General features: G+C 45.9%; 1 protein-coding gene across 11 annotated transcripts in view; it reads right to left on the bottom strand.

The window, feature by feature from the left end:
- The window catches only part of Rap1gap2 (RAP1 GTPase activating protein 2), a 212,232-nt gene that overhangs the window by 44,910 nt on the left and 149,270 nt on the right, over positions 1–18,052 (bottom strand). For all 11 annotated transcript variants that reach the window (XR_015738815.1, XM_087910327.1, XM_087910326.1 and 8 more), the window contains 5 exons: positions 13,114–13,149; positions 9,515–9,559; positions 8,631–8,663; positions 8,073–8,285; positions 6,814–6,917 (listed from right to left, as the gene is read on the bottom strand). Coding sequence is in view for 10 of the 11 variants with exons in the window: in XM_087910327.1 (XP_087766453.1) it covers positions 6,814–6,917; positions 8,073–8,285; positions 8,631–8,663; positions 9,515–9,559; positions 13,114–13,149 (431 nt within the window). In the remaining variant the exon portion in view is untranslated. Of the gene's footprint in view, positions 1–6,813; positions 6,918–8,072; positions 8,286–8,630; positions 8,664–9,514; positions 9,560–13,113; positions 13,150–18,052 lie in introns of those variants that run through there.

Genomic DNA, 18,052 nt, shown 5'->3' with positions numbered 1-18,052 from the left:
GGCATGCTCCTTTTCGTCTACGCTTTTTCAGCGAGATTCTACACGGTCTTGTTTGAATACTGCTATGCTGGCTTTCTTAGTCATTATTTGCCTCCTGCGTCTTTCTCTCTTCCCTCATTCTAAACCTTTCCATGCCATGTTATTCGTTTTGTTTTGTTTTGTTTTTTTGTTTTTCAAGACAGGGTTTCTCTATAGCTTTGGAGCCTGTCCTGGAACTCGCTCTGTAGACCAGGCTAACCTTAAACTCACAGAGATCCGCCTGCCTCTGCCTCCCGAGTTCTGGGACCAACGGCATGGGCCACCACCGCCCGGCCCTGTGTTTTTTTTTTCTTTATTAATAATGTCTCCTATAACAAAATGAAGCTGCATTCTTAATCAAATCTGGTTTCCTAATATTTTAACAGCTAGCTTAATCGATTATATTTATTGCAACCACTGTGTTTGGAATCACTTAAGCCTGTCATTTTCTATTTTCTGTGGGTTATTTTCTTTTCCTCCTCTCCAGCATTCCACTGAATAAAGTCCTAGGTGTTTGAGTTTTTGTTTGTTTAATTTGTTCATAATTTTTTATTTTGTTTATCCCTCCATATCCTGCATCTCGCAGTATACATGTTCACAATTTTCCTAGAAACCTCTGGAACTCTGTTGCATGCTTCACCCATTGACTTCTGCCCTCCTGTCAGCCATGCTATTTTTGTTAAAAATAAATATAAATACAACCTTCCTTTTAAGCTTGCCAAAAATAATACCCTCATCAGCAATTAAACTGTCAAGACTATTTACCTATTTCTTTTTACTTTTTTAATGGCGACCCTTTTGTGATTCTCTTCTCTTCTGGCTAACATGTATCCTCCAGTAGGTCTTGCAGGGATGCTCTGACAGGCATGCCACACTCTCTGTTTCTAACCGCCTGGAAACAGTTTCATTTTATCTTTAGTGACAGCTTCTCTGGGTATAGAACTGTAGGTTAAGGTAGTTCTTCTTGTTCACTCTGACAACACTTTAAAGAGAGCATCCCAGTGTCCAACAACTATTAGGACTGGAGGGAATTCTGCTCCCCGCCTAGCTGTCACCACCTCAAAGACTGTCTTTAACCTCGGTTAGCATTACCTTATTTTAAGCTTCGATTTCTGCTGTTTCATTTAAACATGTCTACCAGTGTTCTGGTTCCGAAATCAGGAGCCACAGTACATTTGCGAGCTTTCTCCAACTCTCCCAGGCTCTCAGCTCTTACTCAGGGTAATTGTTCACTAGTGAGCCCCTTTGCTGCTCAGAGGTCTCCCAGGCTGCTGTCCACACACCTTATCTTCTTCTTACACTTAATCTCTTATCTGCACTGTGTTCTGAATGGATTCCTTGGGACCGTCTCCCAGATCACTCTTTGAAAAGTCTAGATTGTATCCCGTGTGTTAAGTTTATGTCAACAACTATTTTTCATTCTGCTAATTCTAATTGCTCTCTTTATATCCCCACATGCTCCTGATTCGATTCTCTGAACAGCAACTTATGACCGTTGAGAGATGCTCTTCATTCTTCATCTTTCCTTAAGGTTTTAATAAGCGTGTTTAAGTCATTCTAACGCAAGCCGTTATTTGCATTTCATCAGCAGCAACTCCCTCTCCCATTTGTTGACATTTTGGCTGTCACTTAATGTCACTTTTTCCCACATGTTTGGAACTTTCCACCCACTTTTCTCTATTCTCAGTACAAGCCACGTTGGTTTAGCTTCCATCATGGCTGCCGGTCCGTAGAGCCTGGGGGAGCCATTCACTTTATACAGTCGGTTGGCCTGGATCATCACCTGTGCTGGCCTGGCTCAGCTCAGCAGCCTCCTGACCCACTTCCTGCTGTGGCTGTGCCTTCGCTTCAAGCTGCGTTCTTCATTTTGTCCGGTCAATTCATTCTACACACCTGATCATGACATACTCCCTTCTGTACCCCCCCCCCACATTACTCTGGAGATTTGAAAAAAATCCAAGCTTCCAAACACTACTTCTCTAGAACAATCTTTTGATCCTACACCCGCTCAGACACATTTCTCATGGGCTTTGAACTGTATCAGTAGCTAGCTTTGCAGCACCCTGAACAGTCTGTAATGATCCATGCCCATAGGAAGGAGATAAGTAGGGCTGAGAGGAACAGGAGTATTGAGAGCAGGCGCTGAAGGTGAAGTTCAATGGTAGAGTACTTGTCTAGCGTGCAGGCCATGGGGCTAATCCCAGCACTCCGGCACATATGGAGTGCCAATTAAACAAACACTGATGAGTAATGCATTTCTCACAATAACTATTCTTTACATTGCTAGATAATTCCTTCTTCACTATCATAAGTATGCTTTATAGTCTATGTGGACTTGAGTTTCTGCGGCTGATTCTTTGCTTAAAGCATTCTTCTGTATTTGTAAATATTGGACACTATTGTTTTCATTTTCTTTTTTACGAATTGACATTTCGTTTGCTTGTTTTTTTATTAAAGATCTTCTAAGCATTAACAAGTTAACTGAGAAGGCGTCCATATTTTTCTACTTTCTTGAACAGTTTAAGTAACATAAATCTGTTCCCTTAAAATATCTACCTGGAAGATCTTCCAGAGCCAGAGACATTTGGCGAGAGAGTTCTCGGAGAACTTTTCTAATTTATTCCACAGTTGTTGCTGCATTTGGGTTTTAACTCCCATCCCGAGTTAAACTTGGTAATACACCCTTCCCTGGAAGGGCATCTTTTCTAAGGGCATCTTCAGCTGAACGATTTATGTTATATACCACATCCCTTAATATTTAATTCCATATCTGTAACTATGCGCCATTTTTAAGTTTTATTTTTATTGTATGTGTCTGAGATTTGCCTGCATGTGTATGTGCACTATATGTGTGCAGTGCCTATGGAGCCAGAAGAGGGCATTGAATCCCATGAGGCTGGAGTTACAGCTGGTTGCAAGCTGCCAAATGGGTGCTGAAAAGCCCAAATCTTCTGGAAGAGCAGCTGGTGCTCTTAACCACTGAGCCATTTCTCTAGCCCAATGTATCTTTTACGCCAATTTTGTTTCCTTTTATCAGTGTATATATTTTTCACATATTATCTACACTGAAATATTTTGAATACTTTTATCTCTACATTGTGTATTTTCTCTATATGGGGAGTGAGATACAGTCTCATGTAATCCAGGCTGGTCTCCAATTCACTCTATAGACAAGAATAACCTTGAACTCCTGGTTTTCCCAACTCTGCCTCCCAAATGTTGGGATAAAGTAAGCACTACCATGCCTGGCTCTTCGTCTCTCTATTTGACTAGACAGCCATCTACATTGTTTTGTTTTCCCTGGTTGAAGATTCGGTTTGATAACCAAGTCGTAAGTTCTCTTCATTCTAATTATTTTTCCACATTAATCTTTGTCCATCCTTTCCTCTTGCTCTCTTTAGATAACAGTGTGATAATAATGAAGCCAGCTGCCATTATCAAGCAGCTATCATATGTGGGGCCCAGACTCCCTAGGGTACGTAAGTACTCAATTATTTAATAATTTCCTCGTGCATGAGGGAGTTGAAACACTGAGAGGTCACTAAGAGCAATAGCAACTTGCAAATATCATTTTTATTCAGCAATTGGCTAAGTAAAGCAATATATTTTCTTCTAATGAGGGCTTTGAATATAACTTACATTACACTATTATAAATGGCATTGCTTTTTTAGACGTGTTTGGGATTTTGCTTGCATGTATGCCTGTCTATGTACCATGAGCATGCCTGGTGTTCGCAGAGGCCAGAAGGGGATTTTGGGAGCCCTGAAACTGAAGTTACAAAAAATTATAAGCCACCATGTGGGTGCTGAGAACTGAAGCTGAGTCCTCTAGAAAAACATCCAGTGTTCTTGAGTGCTAAGCTAGCTCAGTCCCTAAATGTCATTATTTATAGATATTTCAGGACTTTGTGGCTTTGACTTCCTCTCTGTCATAAAAATTACTTAGAAAATTATTGTGATTGTTTCTAAATGGTTAAGTGAATTATCAAAAACATTACTTTGTTATGAATTTCTAGTTTTATTGTCAAAATTTAAGTGGATGTATCCAGCAGAGTGCTTGTGTTTTGAAACCCATTTAGACTTAATTCCTGGTTCAGAAGGTGTTCAATATACCTGCTGTCAGAACTACTTACAAGACTTTTAAAATAGAAATGTCAAGCTGCAATCTGATTTAAAAATGAACAAGTCTTATGAACAGAGTTCACAGCAAATAAATATGGTAGTCCTTAAATACAAGAAGTGATGCCTGCAACCGGTGGGCATTCCCACGACACTCCAAGAATGTTGGCAAGCTCATCTCATGTTTTAAGCTGGAGAGCTGGTTACTGTAAATTTGGGGCACCAAATCAAATAACCCAGAGGTCTAACACTGGGACAGCAGTCGCTGCCAACAAGAGAATTTCATCCCTGCTTAAGTCCTTCTTTGTGTCCAGTGAAGCTGCTAAGCCATGGAGCCAATTTTTCCTGCCTAGTTTCCAAGTGCTCTGGCAATTAGTCCAGGTCCATGCTGTGACTGTCCAGTTTCCTGGCTGGTGTACAGCTTCTCATTGCTGACCTACCCACTGGCTTTCTGTGGGAGAGCCACGTTTGTGTTTCCTTGGTTCCTGGGGGAACTGGTTTCAAATGCTGTAAGCTTAGAACAAAAATATTTTATGGAGAAAGATATCCGGCTATTCATCCCTAAAGAGCACCAGATTCTTCCAGAATCTTCTATCGGGACTCACTATGTAGCCCAGACTAGCCTCAAACTCTTGGTGTATGAAGTGTGTCAATTACAGTCATGAGTCACCAGGCCTAACTAATTCTGAATCTCCAATTACATGAATAATACTCCATTGCTCTCTAAGGAAAGAGGATCAAGTTTCAACTCAATGTCACCTACATTTTGGTCCTGTCAAATAGGTTACAACTTTTTAAAAATTACATATGTGTGTGTATACATATATGTGTATATCATATAAGTTTGTGTGTGTGTGTGTGTGTGTGTGTGTGTGTGTGTGTCAAAGCATGTGCTGTGTTCCTGACAAATATCCCTAGCTTTTGCCCATGGTAAACATTTCAGCTGAGATATAAGAGATATAATACTAGAAAACAGAGCTTTGGGGAGCCAGGCAGGGTGGCATGCACCTTAAATTTCCGCACTCAGGAGGCTGAGGAAGGGAGATCATGAGTTGGAAGCTAGTATTGACTACATAGTGAGCTCCAGGCCAGCCTAGGCTACAGTTCCTGCTTCCAAAACTGTCAGCAAAGAAAGAAAAATTGAAAGAACCTTATGATCAGCTGTCAGCTCACAGAAACCAAATGTAATTTTGGTCTGGTTTTTATTAAGACAGAAAGATTTGTTTCCAGCAGAGGCTCATCAAAGTGAAGATCCTACTTAGAGACAGAGACCCAGGAACTAGCCACTCAGGAAACTGTTCAACTGATTCTGCTGTGCCTCACAAATACAATTTGTCTATCCAGAAAAACACTTGCAAGGACAATGGCTTCCCTACCAAATAAGAAGTAAACCGAGTCCCTCTCAGCACAGGCCTCACACAGCTATTGGAGCTTGTTCCCCAGGATCACCTAGACGCAAACCAAATCTGGGCACACACTGGCACCTTCCTCAAACACCTGCTCCCAAAGCACAGTTATATATGCCATTTTGTGCTCCCTTATTGAAAGCTTAAATTAGGGCAAATAAAAAAAAAGTTACTCCTGGGGCTGGGAAGATGGCTCAGTCTTTAAAGTATTTGCCACTCAAGCACTATAGACTTGACTTCGATTCCCGGCACCCACATACAAAGGCAAGCATGATGGTGTGTGCCTGTAATCCTGGTGCTGAGGAGGCAGAGGCAGGAGGATCCCTGTGACTCACATGTAATGAGCTGGTGAGTTCCAGATTCAGTGAAACCCTGTTTCCAAAACTAAGCTGCTAAGAAATACAGGAAGACATCCAACTGGCTCCACGTACACATATGCACACATGCATGCAAACCATACACAACACACACAGAGAAAATTAAGTTGTTATTCCAATCTTCAAATACCTTCAAGTGTGTCTAATTATACTCAACATAGTTCTCCCTGACTTCACCACATCTGACTCCCACCAGGTACAGAGATAAACATTCGGGTTCCTGTAGCATCCTATGCAAATGACTAGAACAACATCTATGGCATTTATTAAAATTCTGCTTCCTTCTTGTGATACGGTAAGCCTTTGGGAAACACGGACCAAGTCTCAGTCATGATTGTCCCCAGCACCCATCAGAGTTTCTGGTTCAAGGATACTTAGCAAACAATGTTAGTTGAACCAAATAGAAACAAGTTCTAGTTTCCCTGTTTGAGGAGGTCACAATTCAGAGAAGGACCTGATGTCAATGTTCCTGCTGAGGACCACACTCCAGCTCAAGGACCCCAGCACACACAACCTTTCCTAACTAGGTGGCTAGCAGGGGTAGCAATCTGGCCAGCTCTCTCCCAGAACATGGGGCTGTGTCCCACCATGATGAGCCACACTGAGCCATTCCTCCTTCATCCTCCATCTCCCCAGAGTCACAGTCCCTCCTAAGAAAGACAGGAAAGTTCCAGAAGTTCTGGCCTAGGTGACCTTGAGGCTCAGACAGCTGGCAGGAACACATGGTCACATTGCTTGGCAACATCACATACAACCCCAGGATTCCAGCAGCTCTGCCCCTCCTGTACAACCAGACCAGACTGGTCAGTCTGGTATTTCTGCCCTCCCCCCATTTTCCTTAACGCCAGCTCTGCCTGGGAGAGGTGTGGTCTCTGCTAGTGTAGCAGCCCCACCTGAGGATGATCCGAAGGTACTCGATGCCCTCAGCTTCCTCGCATTTGATGGACAGGATCAAGTTCCCCAGGCTGCTGCCAGTACAGTAAAAGTTCAGATGATCCTAGAAACAGAAATCAGGTGTGAGCCTCCAGGTATGGTCCCTATGTCACCTCCTTCACCAGGCGGGAGAAGCCCCACATAAAGGAGGAAGAGAAGGATGCTACTGCTCCAGCATTGGTGATGATAGTAAAGATGATGGTGACAATAATGATAGTGGTGGTGATGGTGATGACATGGACGATAGCAATAGGTGTCAACCACCAAGTCCTCAGGATGTGCCAAGCACCATCCCACAGCCTTAGTGCCCATTATCCTCTTTAATCCTGACCACAGCTTTGTGTAGGAGATGATGTCACCATCCCCATTCCAATCACACAACCAGCACCTGACAGAGCCAGGCTCAGCTCCACAGCTGACTGGACTCCAAGTTCAGGTCCTTCACCATCTGATGCTAAGCTCCCTTTCTCACTCAGAGGGCAGCCCTAACCAATCCAAACCATGAAGGAAGGCTAGGAGGAGCCCAAGCAGAATGCCAGTCCCTCTTCACAAGGTGGGGCTCTCCCTGGCTTCCGGGAGGCCACCTCCCAGGCCCACCCAGGTAACAATGAGCCCACAGAAGTTGCACTTAAACAATGCCCCCTGAGATTCAGTGAGGCTTGGACAGTTTTTTTTCTTTTTTGGGGGGGGGGGGGTGAGACTGCAAAGCCATCATAGACTAGGGACTTCTAGAGCTTCCCTTGGCACTTTGGGGAACATATCAAGACAAGAATGCATTTGAGGAAATGTAACTTTGCCATTGTTAAAGAATCATTCTCAGGGGACAACATCCAGTCTCAGCACTCAGGGTACCATCCTGAGAGAGCCTAAGAGATGGGCACTGTGCAGATGTAAACAGAGCCATCCAAGCAGGGAGGGCAACTTTTTGAGCACTTAAACTTAAACAGTATAACTCAAGCAGTTAAAACTCTATCCCATCCTCCTGCGCCCCAACACTACTCATTTCATCACCTCACAAAACACTTTCTGGAGGTGGACCCCAAAAGGACCCTTCACAGGGACTCTATGTCACTCCTAAGATTCTAATACGACAGAGGTGGGCAGGGAGTAGTTCAGAACAAAGAAAGACAAGAGCAGAGAAGACAGAGGAACCCTGGAACAGAGATCCATGCCACCCTTCCCAATGCAGGGTCCACTCTGGGAGAATTCCTGGACTCACCTTGCCTAGGAAGTGCCTGCGGTAGGCCCTGGCTTCACCCCTGCACTCAAGCTTGTAGCCGAACGTGTTGGGGCTCAGGCTGTCCTCTTCCTCCTCCTCATAAACGCTGCTGCCCAGTGACGTTGGAGTACCCACATTCTCTGGGTCCTCAATCCAGTAGCCTCCAAACTGAGGCAGGATGATGAGAGGATATGGGCCTCCCTTCTCCACAACCTGGGAACAAAGGAAGTTCTTGCCCTGAAACCTACTCTGGACTGTAGGGGAGAGGAACCCCACCACCTCTGAACTGTTCCAAATAGGAAGGCCTTGTATATGAAGCCAAGAGCAGTCATATAATGTCACACGGCATCTATAGATTCACTGGGACCCTGGGACAAGGACTATACAAGAACCCCCAAGTTAAACCTCAGAAAAGCTTTGGTCACAGATGCAGATAAGAGAGGGTGTTAGACCCTAAAGTCTCAGGCTCAAGATTCTCTCCCATGTAGGGCTAGGAAGGATCATGATCTCCTCAGGAAGAAATTCAGAGTAGGCTGTAGTGCAGTTTGGACCTCCTACCTCTTCAATGCTGGGGTACGGGATATAGTCATCCTGCAAGACAAAGCACAGGACACTGCCATTAGTTCCACAAGTGGTCATAACAATCTAACTACTGTTTCCATGTTCCTCACCCAGGTCTAGTGAAGAGATGTGTTAGGGGGGCCTAGTAGGATGTTCCGGGGCTTCAAGGAAGCAAAGTCAGCCTTCTAGAGTCAACCCCAAGGACTCGGCATCCCATGCGATTGAACTCACCTCCAGATTAATAGACCTGAATGCAAACCCAGTCAACCAAAGACATAGCACACAAAAAGGAATGCCCTGATCACCCCCAGTGCCACTGTCTTATCATCCTAGGGGCCTGAGACAGAAAAAGAGCTGGGTAGCTGGACAATTTAGCACACACCTGAAATCCCAGCCCTCTGGAGGTAGAGGCAGGAGGATCAAGAGATTGAGGTCATTCTTGGCCAACTAGGATTAAAAAGAAAAAAAAAAGAATCCTAGTTTCTCCCTGTTACTCCCCCATTTCTTTCAAGTGACTGGGCCTTAGAAACAGAACCTGAAGCTCATATATGGTGGCCTATCAGAGTCCAGAGTACAACAACCCTCAGCGCTGCGTAGGTACACAGAGAGAACGAGAAGGGGTCAATCTAGGCCTCCAATCCTTGGGTCTCAGTTGAGTCTCCACCTAGCCTGCTTGGAAGCAGTCTTAAGACACTGAGCCAGGGTCCCTCTGCCACCCACCAGCCATGAGTCTAACAGGGTGCAATTCTTAACTGGCTCCTGGTGAAAAGCCAATGTGCACGCCAAGTGAGCTCAACACGCTCTCTGATCAGCCTGCCCTCTTCCTACACCGGCCCCTCCCAGGGTCCACCTGGCCACTCGGCCTCAACTGCCTACCCCACCTTGTTCTTCTGGGGTCCTGGCCTCTGTTCTTCAAGCTTGATCCCCTGTGGAAACAAGGAAGAGAGGATCCGCGTATAAGCAGAGGTCACTGTGCATGGTTAGGAGTCTCTGGTAGGCACTGGAGTCTCTCACCTCCCATACTTGGCAGTTGTAGGTCCCAACACCAACCCCAGATGAGGTTGTGGACTGGCCAGTTAAGACCTGAGCCAGATCACCTGCGTTCAAATCCCAATACCGACACTTCCTAGCCTGGTGACCTGGAACAAGCCACAGATTCCTCTGCGTGACTCCTGCTATCACTGATAAAGTGGGAATGAAGGCAGTGCCTTCCACTCCGCAAGGCAGGTTAAAGGGGGTAATGGGCTATGGATTACAAACACTGATGGTGGACAGTAAAGTGTGTGGGTAGAATTAGTGTAGGTGGGGTAGTGTGATCATCTCTGTGCTCAAATACCTTCCTGAAGGCCATAGGGCTGTGGGTGGGAAAGGCGAGCGCCCACATCTGCAGGTGCTGGAGCCAACACATTGGTCCTCCTGCCTTCTAGCTCCACCTTTTTCCTGGAGGAAGGGTGTTTGGACAACAGGCAGGAAGGATGGACCTTCGGGTCTTCATTCTGTCAGGCGCTTTCTATCTGTAACCCAGGGAGTCTTCCTAGCTACATTTGTGGAATGAGGATTAGACCTCGAGCCCCCATCTACATCTTCCAGATCCAAGGACCAAGGTTGGATTAAAGGGCTTTGCCTGCAGTTGCTGGAAATTCACTTCCAGGAGCAGCCCCTTGTCCAGCAGTGCCAGTCGGGTTCTGGCTTAGCAGGACTGTGCAAGAGAGAAGGCTTTCCCAAGACTGAGTGCATCAGCTGAGAGGATGGGCTGGAGGGCATCGGGGAGACACAGTCCCCCCAGGGAGTCAGAAGTAGCTGCCTACTCACCACCTTAGCAAGGCCTTCTGACCCTCCAGAAGGAGCACCACTGTGGCTTCTTTCGAAGGCAAAACACCTTTTCCTCAGTGAGGAAACTGAGGGGCAGCTGTGTGCCAAAGGGCACTAAGTTAGTGAGTGCTAGGAACTGTGTTTGAAGTTGGTATATAACCGCACACCCTGAGCCCTGGACAGCAGGTCTCCTGCTCCCTAGGTGGACTTTAATGCTGTTTCTCTGGACTGCTGGCCTGAGTCATCCCCCAGCATTGTTCAGGAGGGTGTGGGAAGGCCCCTCCCACGGACAGGTGCTTCTCACACACCCACAGAAAACTGCCTGGGTGGCCCCACAGACCCTGTCCAGGATGGCACACTGGGTGGGTGGGGAAGGTAAGTCGGGAGTCTGTTTTGTTTGTCCTGTGTTAGTCATCCCTGTCTGGGAACAGTCCGCAGGGCAGGAGTGCAAACCTCTCCCAGCCTTGCTGCCACTCCACTTCCTCCCCTACCAGGAAGCCCCATCCATAGCTGGGCCCTTCCCCCTCCAAGCATTACCCTCTCCGGTGGCCACCATCCTTATACTCCCTTCTCCCTGCCCCTGAGAAGAAATGGAAGCTCAGAGAGGGAAATAACTTGGTCAAGGGCACTCAGCTGGAGGACATCAGGTTTAGACCTGTATCTGGGCTGGGAGACTCCAAAGCATGTGCCCCAACCCCTCCTTCAAATGCCTAGGCTTGGGTTGGAATTTGGGGTCTTGGATCCTAGTCAGTGTTTCAGAACTACCAAAGTGGCCCAACCACATAACTTAGTTATGTCGTTTCCAAGACTCAGTTTGCACAAAGGTAAGACGAAAAGAGACGAGGCCCATGCCTGAGGTGGACTCCAGCCACACTGCCACACTCCCTCTCTGCTGCTCCCTAGATGTAAGCTCCATCCAGGCAGCTGCTGGAAACTGAGTCCACTACAGCCAGTGCCTAGTGCACCATGGGTAAGTCTTACACATCACAACTCTGCTTCCCACCGTCTCTACTGAGGTGCAGCTGGCAAGCCATGCTGGGCATCACTGTCTCTGAGATAACCGAGAGACTTGAAAACAAGCTCCCTGCCCTAGAGAGGCTCCCAGCAGCCTCTCCAAACAGAGCAATTCAAGAGTCCCCAGGGCTGGGTTCTGTGGGAGGAGGCAGGGACTTCAGCTGCAGGTGAGGTGGGTGGGCTGAGAGAGCAACCACAGAGAAGGCAAGCGAACCACCAACTCCTCCCAGTGATCTGAGATCTCGCTGGCTAGCAGGGAGATTCCCCTGCTTTGCTCTGCTGTTGAACACTTAATGATACCCTGTCTCCTGCTACCCGGCAGTGCATAGCTTTTCCGCATCTAGATTATGATTTCCTCTAAATGAGGAGAAAATGAGTTTGTAGTCTACAAACTACCGGTTGCAGAGAAGAATTTATCCCGTGGTAATGGCACAACTACTAACAATTACTCTCCCTTAACGCATCCTTCCCTTCCGCGCCCTCTGTTCTGTACCACAGGACCATGCTGGACCGTGTCTCTGCCCCTCCTCTAAGGGCTTCCAATCCCTTATTTTAAACCTTCCTCCTGAGATAAAAATATTTTAAAAAGAAGAATATAAAACAGATCATCCTCCTCTAGAGTAGAAACAAGCATCATTTTATTTCAGCTCTCCCCTGTGACATGAAGGCAGGAGAGCAGTGAGATACACAGTTCTGAAAACCTCATGAGGATAAAACAGGCTCTTCGATCTACGATCCCAGAGAAGCGCTTGACATGTATATAACATGGTCAACCACTGCATCACAATCCTGGCAACTGAGCCCAGAACTCAGCTGACACTAATGTGAGCCCTAATCTGGGGTGAGGGACGCTGGATCTGGGACACATGGATACGAACACCCCGGCTACTCAGGGCCCTATGTTCAATGGCACAGCGTCTGCACAGAACCTGCACACATCCTGCTGTGTCCTTCAAGCCATCTTTAGATGACGTACAACCCCTAGCATGACATTGGGCAAACAGTGTTGCTGCTTTGTCCAGAGAAAAAAGGCAAAGATAATATCTGTACATGTTCAGCTCAAGTGGAACCCCCCCAGTGCTCATATCCACAGTTGCTTTAACCCACAGAGAGGGATCTAAAGCTATGAACTGTGATTATCAAGGGCCCTCAAATGCTCTTCAAACATTGACCTCCATGTGGTGCCCTCCAGGTTTTTACATGGGGGATCTCATTCCATCTCCAACACTGTGTCAGTGGGTATTTTTATTCTTGTTTGGTTTTGGTGACTTGGAAATGGCTAGCTGGTTGTGCAGTCTGTGGCGGGTGTAGGGTTTGAACTCAGATCTGCATCTCGCTATGGCTCTGCCTCCCCAACTCCACGTAACTCTCCTTTAGATGGGGCTTGCTTTTCAAGGGTTCCTTTTCAACTCACTCCAGAGTCAACATCTCTTCTGAGCCTTCCCCACAGACCAAGGGTTAATGGTATATTGGGCTGACTCTCCATGTCCCAAGGCAGGAGTGTTCCCAAAATTTCAGTACCACTCAATAGCATAGTAGCCTAAAGTGTTGGGCCTGAGGATCCTCTTCCTCTAATACCTCCTGTTATTGAGGCAAACAGCACTGCAGCATCCACACCTGAGGATGGGCTGCTGACCAATTTGGGGGTACTCACCTGCATTTTCTCCAGCATCTCGAAAAACTCAGCGGACTAAAAGACATAATGGGGGAAGGGTCAGTAAGAAGGGCTGCTGAGAAGAAGGGTCAGTAAGAAGGTCAGTAAGAAGAGAATGCCTCCCACTCATCAACCCTCTGGAAACTGAGCCCCAGCCTTCCTTCCCCAGGGACAAGATTCATTTGGGTCAAGAGAGAAGCTAATGTGATTTTTGCCTTTGCAGGCCTGCAGGGCCAGAACACTCCAGGCAATCAAAGAAGAAATAAAACAGGCCCCTGCTGATGATCAGTCCTAGAGAGTGCAGGCCCTCACAGAAGGAGGTCATGCGGTTCCCTAGAGAAAATCCAAGTCCCCCAAAATGTCTGGGAAGACAGCAAGATTGGTGTTTGGGATGTTTCCAGCCAGCAGCAGGGCCAACATGGCCAACACTCATATTTTTCTGCTATTTGTGACACCATGGCCTTTTCTGTCTCCTATAAAATCTCACTCAGTACCTGACAGAGAGCCAGTAATGCACAGCTGCTCCAGCCGGACCCTGATGTGGCCCTGTGACCCGTCCCTGACGCATGGCTTTGAGACCTAGAGTGAGTTGGTGAAGCAGAGCTCAAGACCTACTTGACTGGGCCTCCAGGTCCAAGGAGGAATTATTTTTAACTGCTCCAACAACACCTTTCCAGACCTTTAGCCTACTTTGGTATCACCTGTGTAAACTCCAGGAGAAGAAAAGGAATGAGGAAGCTGAGGAAACTTCTAAAGGAACACAGGAGTCCCTAGAAGCCCCCCACTCACCAAGCCCACATCTGAACCTCGGCACCGGTAAGTCAGTAAGGGCCCAGAGCAGACAGTCCCCAGATGACATAGAAAAGCTACCGTAATGGACGAGAATACACATGTCTTCAACACTTCTTCATGCACAGGCAGAGGTACCCAACACTCTTCAGGCTCTGTAGGCATCAGTGGGCTAGCTAGCCTGTGGTCCCACTGCCCTTAGAGTCTTCAGAGGGGAACCACCAATGGGAAAGACTTCTGGAGAGTCACCTGGAGAGACTCAGTCCTGCTTCCCGTGCCAATCATCCGTCAGACTAAAGCAGGGCTCCTAAGGAGGCTGAAAGCCTGCAGCCTACAGTCATCTAGGATGGACAGTCTAGAACCTGATTATCAGCGTACAGGAGTAGGTCTGGGGCACCCACACCCAGTGCCCATGACCAGAGCAGCCACCAAACATCCAGACTCCAAGTCTGGCCTTCCTACTCGCTTTAAGTATAAGCTGCATGGTATTCTGTTAGCTCCAGTTTCCAGGACACTGGGGCTGCCAGACATTGAGCTTACACAAATCAATAAAGATAGGGGACAGGAGGACAGAAAGAGCCAGTGTTTATTTAAACAGACTCCTGACACAGCAGCTACACCCAATTAAAAAAAATCTATATCCTAACACATGTACACTATGCCAAACACTCATAAAATGTTCATCACCACATTGATTATAACAGTAAAAAAACAAAAACAACCCCAATGCTAACCTATAAAAAAAAAAAGACTAAGCTAATACTGAAGTGCAAATACTGTATACAACTGTACACTAATAAAATTAAATAACTCCCATGATATGGGCAGATTCACATGACACCACAAAACTGACTCAGAAAGAAACAGAAAGTCTAAAATATATATATCTCAAATAGTGATTTAAAAATTACCCTCAAAGAAAGGCCCCAGGACAGATGGCTTCAACTGTACATTCTACCAAATATTTAAATAAGAATGAATGTCAATCCTCATGATCTCTGTGAGAATACAGCCCCAGACTAGGAGACTTCATTTGCAAGCCATGTGTCTGATAAGGAATCGTACACGGAATATGTAAAGAACACAAACAACCCAATAATAATAAAAATAACTCCATTTAAAAAGAGTGAATGTGGGGCTGGGGAGAGGGCTCTGCAGGTCAAGGGCAAGTGTGCAAGCGCAAGGACCAGACTTCGGATCCCCAGATCCCACCTAAAGTCCAGTGGGAGAGGAGACCTACAGTAACTGTGGGACACAGGAGGCAGAGACAGGTTATCCTTGAAGCCAGCTAGACTAGTTGACTCGTAAGCTCTGACCCTTCAATGAGAGACCCTTCCTCTACATATAAAGTGGAAAGTAATCAAGGAGATACCAGACATCAGCCTTGGGCCTCCACAGACAGGTGTACACATATGTGAACACGGTTCTACACCACATACACATAGCCAAAAAACATACAAATACATACCACATACATATATGCAAAAAAGCAAATGTCTATACAGACATACCCCTACCCTGAGAAGAGACAGATGGACAGAAAGCACGGGAGACGAAATTCCACATCATCAGCCGTCAGGAAACAGTAAAACCACAATGAGACTCCACTCACCTTGCTCAGGTGACCACAATTAAAAGATGGGGGATAGAAAATCTGGGAGGACTGAGAGGGAGAATCAGGGGCAAATATGATCAGAATACATTGTATGAAATTCTCAAAGAATTAAATTCCTTTTTTGTGGTTTTTCAAAACTGTTTCTCTGTGTAACCCTGGGTATCCTGAAATTCATTCTGTAGACGAGGCTGGGCTCCAACTCAGAGATTCTCCCACCTCTGCCTCCTGAGTGCTAGGACTAAATCACTGCACCATTACTTCCTGACAAGAATTAATTATTAGTGTTAATTAAATTTTAATTATAATAATTATTAATAAAGAAAGACAGAAGGGTAAATATAAACACGATGACATTGAGGTTCCATGTTTTGCTGGTAGGGTGCAAAATGGCACACACACTGTGGAAAATAACTTTTAATTCCTCAAAAAAGTTAAACACGGAGCCGAGCAAGGTGGCACACACCTTTAATACCAATGCTCAGGAGGCAAAGGCAGGAGGATCTCTGTGAGTGAAAGGCCAGTGGGGTCTACATGTCCCAGGCCAGCAAGGACTATACAGGAAAAAAAAACTGTAGCAAGAAAGAAAAGTTATTATATGAAAATATCTATTTTCAATAATAAAAAGAAAAATTAAACAGAGATGTCATCTGACCCAAAATTCTATTCCAGCGTGTATACCCAAAAGAACTGAAAACAGGGACTCTAATACTTGTACACAAGTGTTCACAACAGCATTTTTTACACTTCCCAAAAGGTTAAAAATCCAAATGTCCACCTGGAGAATGGATAAGCAAAATGTGACATACAGATACAGTGGGATAGTATTCACTCATAAAAGGGAAAGAAGTATTGGTTTGTGATCACATACAAATGAATCTCGATTACTGGTAAGTGCAAAAAGACAAACACGGAAAGCTACACAGTAGAAGACCCAGTCTGAGTTTGGTGTCCCGAATACGAGTGCCTGAGCAGACAGAAAGCAGATTAGTAGCTGCTGAAGGAGGAAGGAAGGACGACAAGCAAAAGACACCGTGTGTCTCTGAGAATGACGAGAACCTTCTGTCACTCACTGTGGCAAGGGCTGCACAACTTCGTGGATGTACCAAAAACATTAAGTTGTACACCTTAAATGGGAGAGCTTATGGCACATGAATTATCTCAAGAGAGATATTTTTAAACCCTACACAGTGATGCAAAAAGAAAGAGACAGTTCACACTGTTTGTGTAAAACATTCTTCCAGATTCATTAAGGTGTGGGGGAAAGCAAGTCAGGACACAGCATTGAGTATGATCTCACTTTCATATTTAAAGAAAATAAATGAACCTACATAGATGCATAGAAAACAAACGACCTCAAGCTATCAAGAAGTAGTCATGTCGAGAAGGGCAGATGGGGCTGCTTCACACGGCAGAGCCACATCACTCACACAAATGATTTCTGCGAGGAAAACAGAAAGATACGCAGAGGACCTAAAGTATCCACTAACAGAGAAACAGAAACTGACCACGGAGCAGCGGGGCGGGTGCCCGGCCTCCTACTCACTAAAGGAACAGACATGGTGAGTAATCAGGCAACACTGCTCATCTATCACGTTGGCCAGCATTGGTGGGGATGTGGGGTGCTGGACACAGGATCCATAGGGGCATATGTAGCTGGGGTGATCTTTCTAGAGGACAATTTTGTGCTCTGTGTCCAAAGTCTCAAAAATGGTCACATGGTTTTTGGCCCAATAAAGCTGTTCTAGGTGGTCCTAAGATATATGAGCAATCACACAATGACAGGCACAAACAGGGTGCTTATGATTTAAAAAGAAAGAAAAAAAGAAAAGGAAAGAGTGGAAGTGCCCAGAGGAGGGAGCAGCAAATGATGAAAAGAGCATGCCCACAGAGTCACAGTCCACAAGGGTGGGCAGAGTGGAGCGCTTAGGAGGTGGAGGTAGGAGGATCAAGAGTTCAACGTCATCTTCACAATGAGTGCAAGGCCAGCCTAGGATACAGGAGACCCTATCTCAAAAAAGAAAAGGTCCCACAAGAGAAATCTTTGGGAATTCTGCCCACACAAATTCACAGTGCACTGCTAGGTGGGGGTAAAGCACTGGAAAAGGGAAAGGAAGGCAATCCCTCCCTTTCAGTTAAACATAAACCGGTGTCTGTGTGGAGCAGGGCAGGTCTGAGAATGGGCACCCATCGAGAAGCGTCTTGGGAGACACAGGCGCAGATGAGATCTTCGGTGTTTTTGCTCTTCAGCATTTTTACAAATTGATTTTTACATGTAATCTAGGTTTTAACACATATTTGACACATATGTGGAGGCTCTGACAGGCTTTTTTTTTCTTTTTGCTCCCCCCAAAACAGCTTCAGGTCCACTCCCCAACTTCCTAGCAAGGAGTTCCTGAGACACAAGTCACACAGTCTTTGGAGATTAGAGAAAGCCCTGGATTCAAGCCAACCTATCCTCAAGTACACACTTAGCTCTGTATATCGTTGACTAAGATGCTTCCCTGAGTCACCCCTCGACCCAGCTCACTCCCCGCT

Source organism: Myodes glareolus, chromosome 9, assembly GCF_982192425.1.
Source record: "Myodes glareolus chromosome 9, mMyoGla1.1, whole genome shotgun sequence".
Lineage (NCBI taxonomy): Eukaryota > Metazoa > Chordata > Mammalia > Rodentia > Cricetidae > Myodes > Myodes glareolus.
This window is presented reverse-complemented; position numbering and strand designations above follow the sequence as displayed.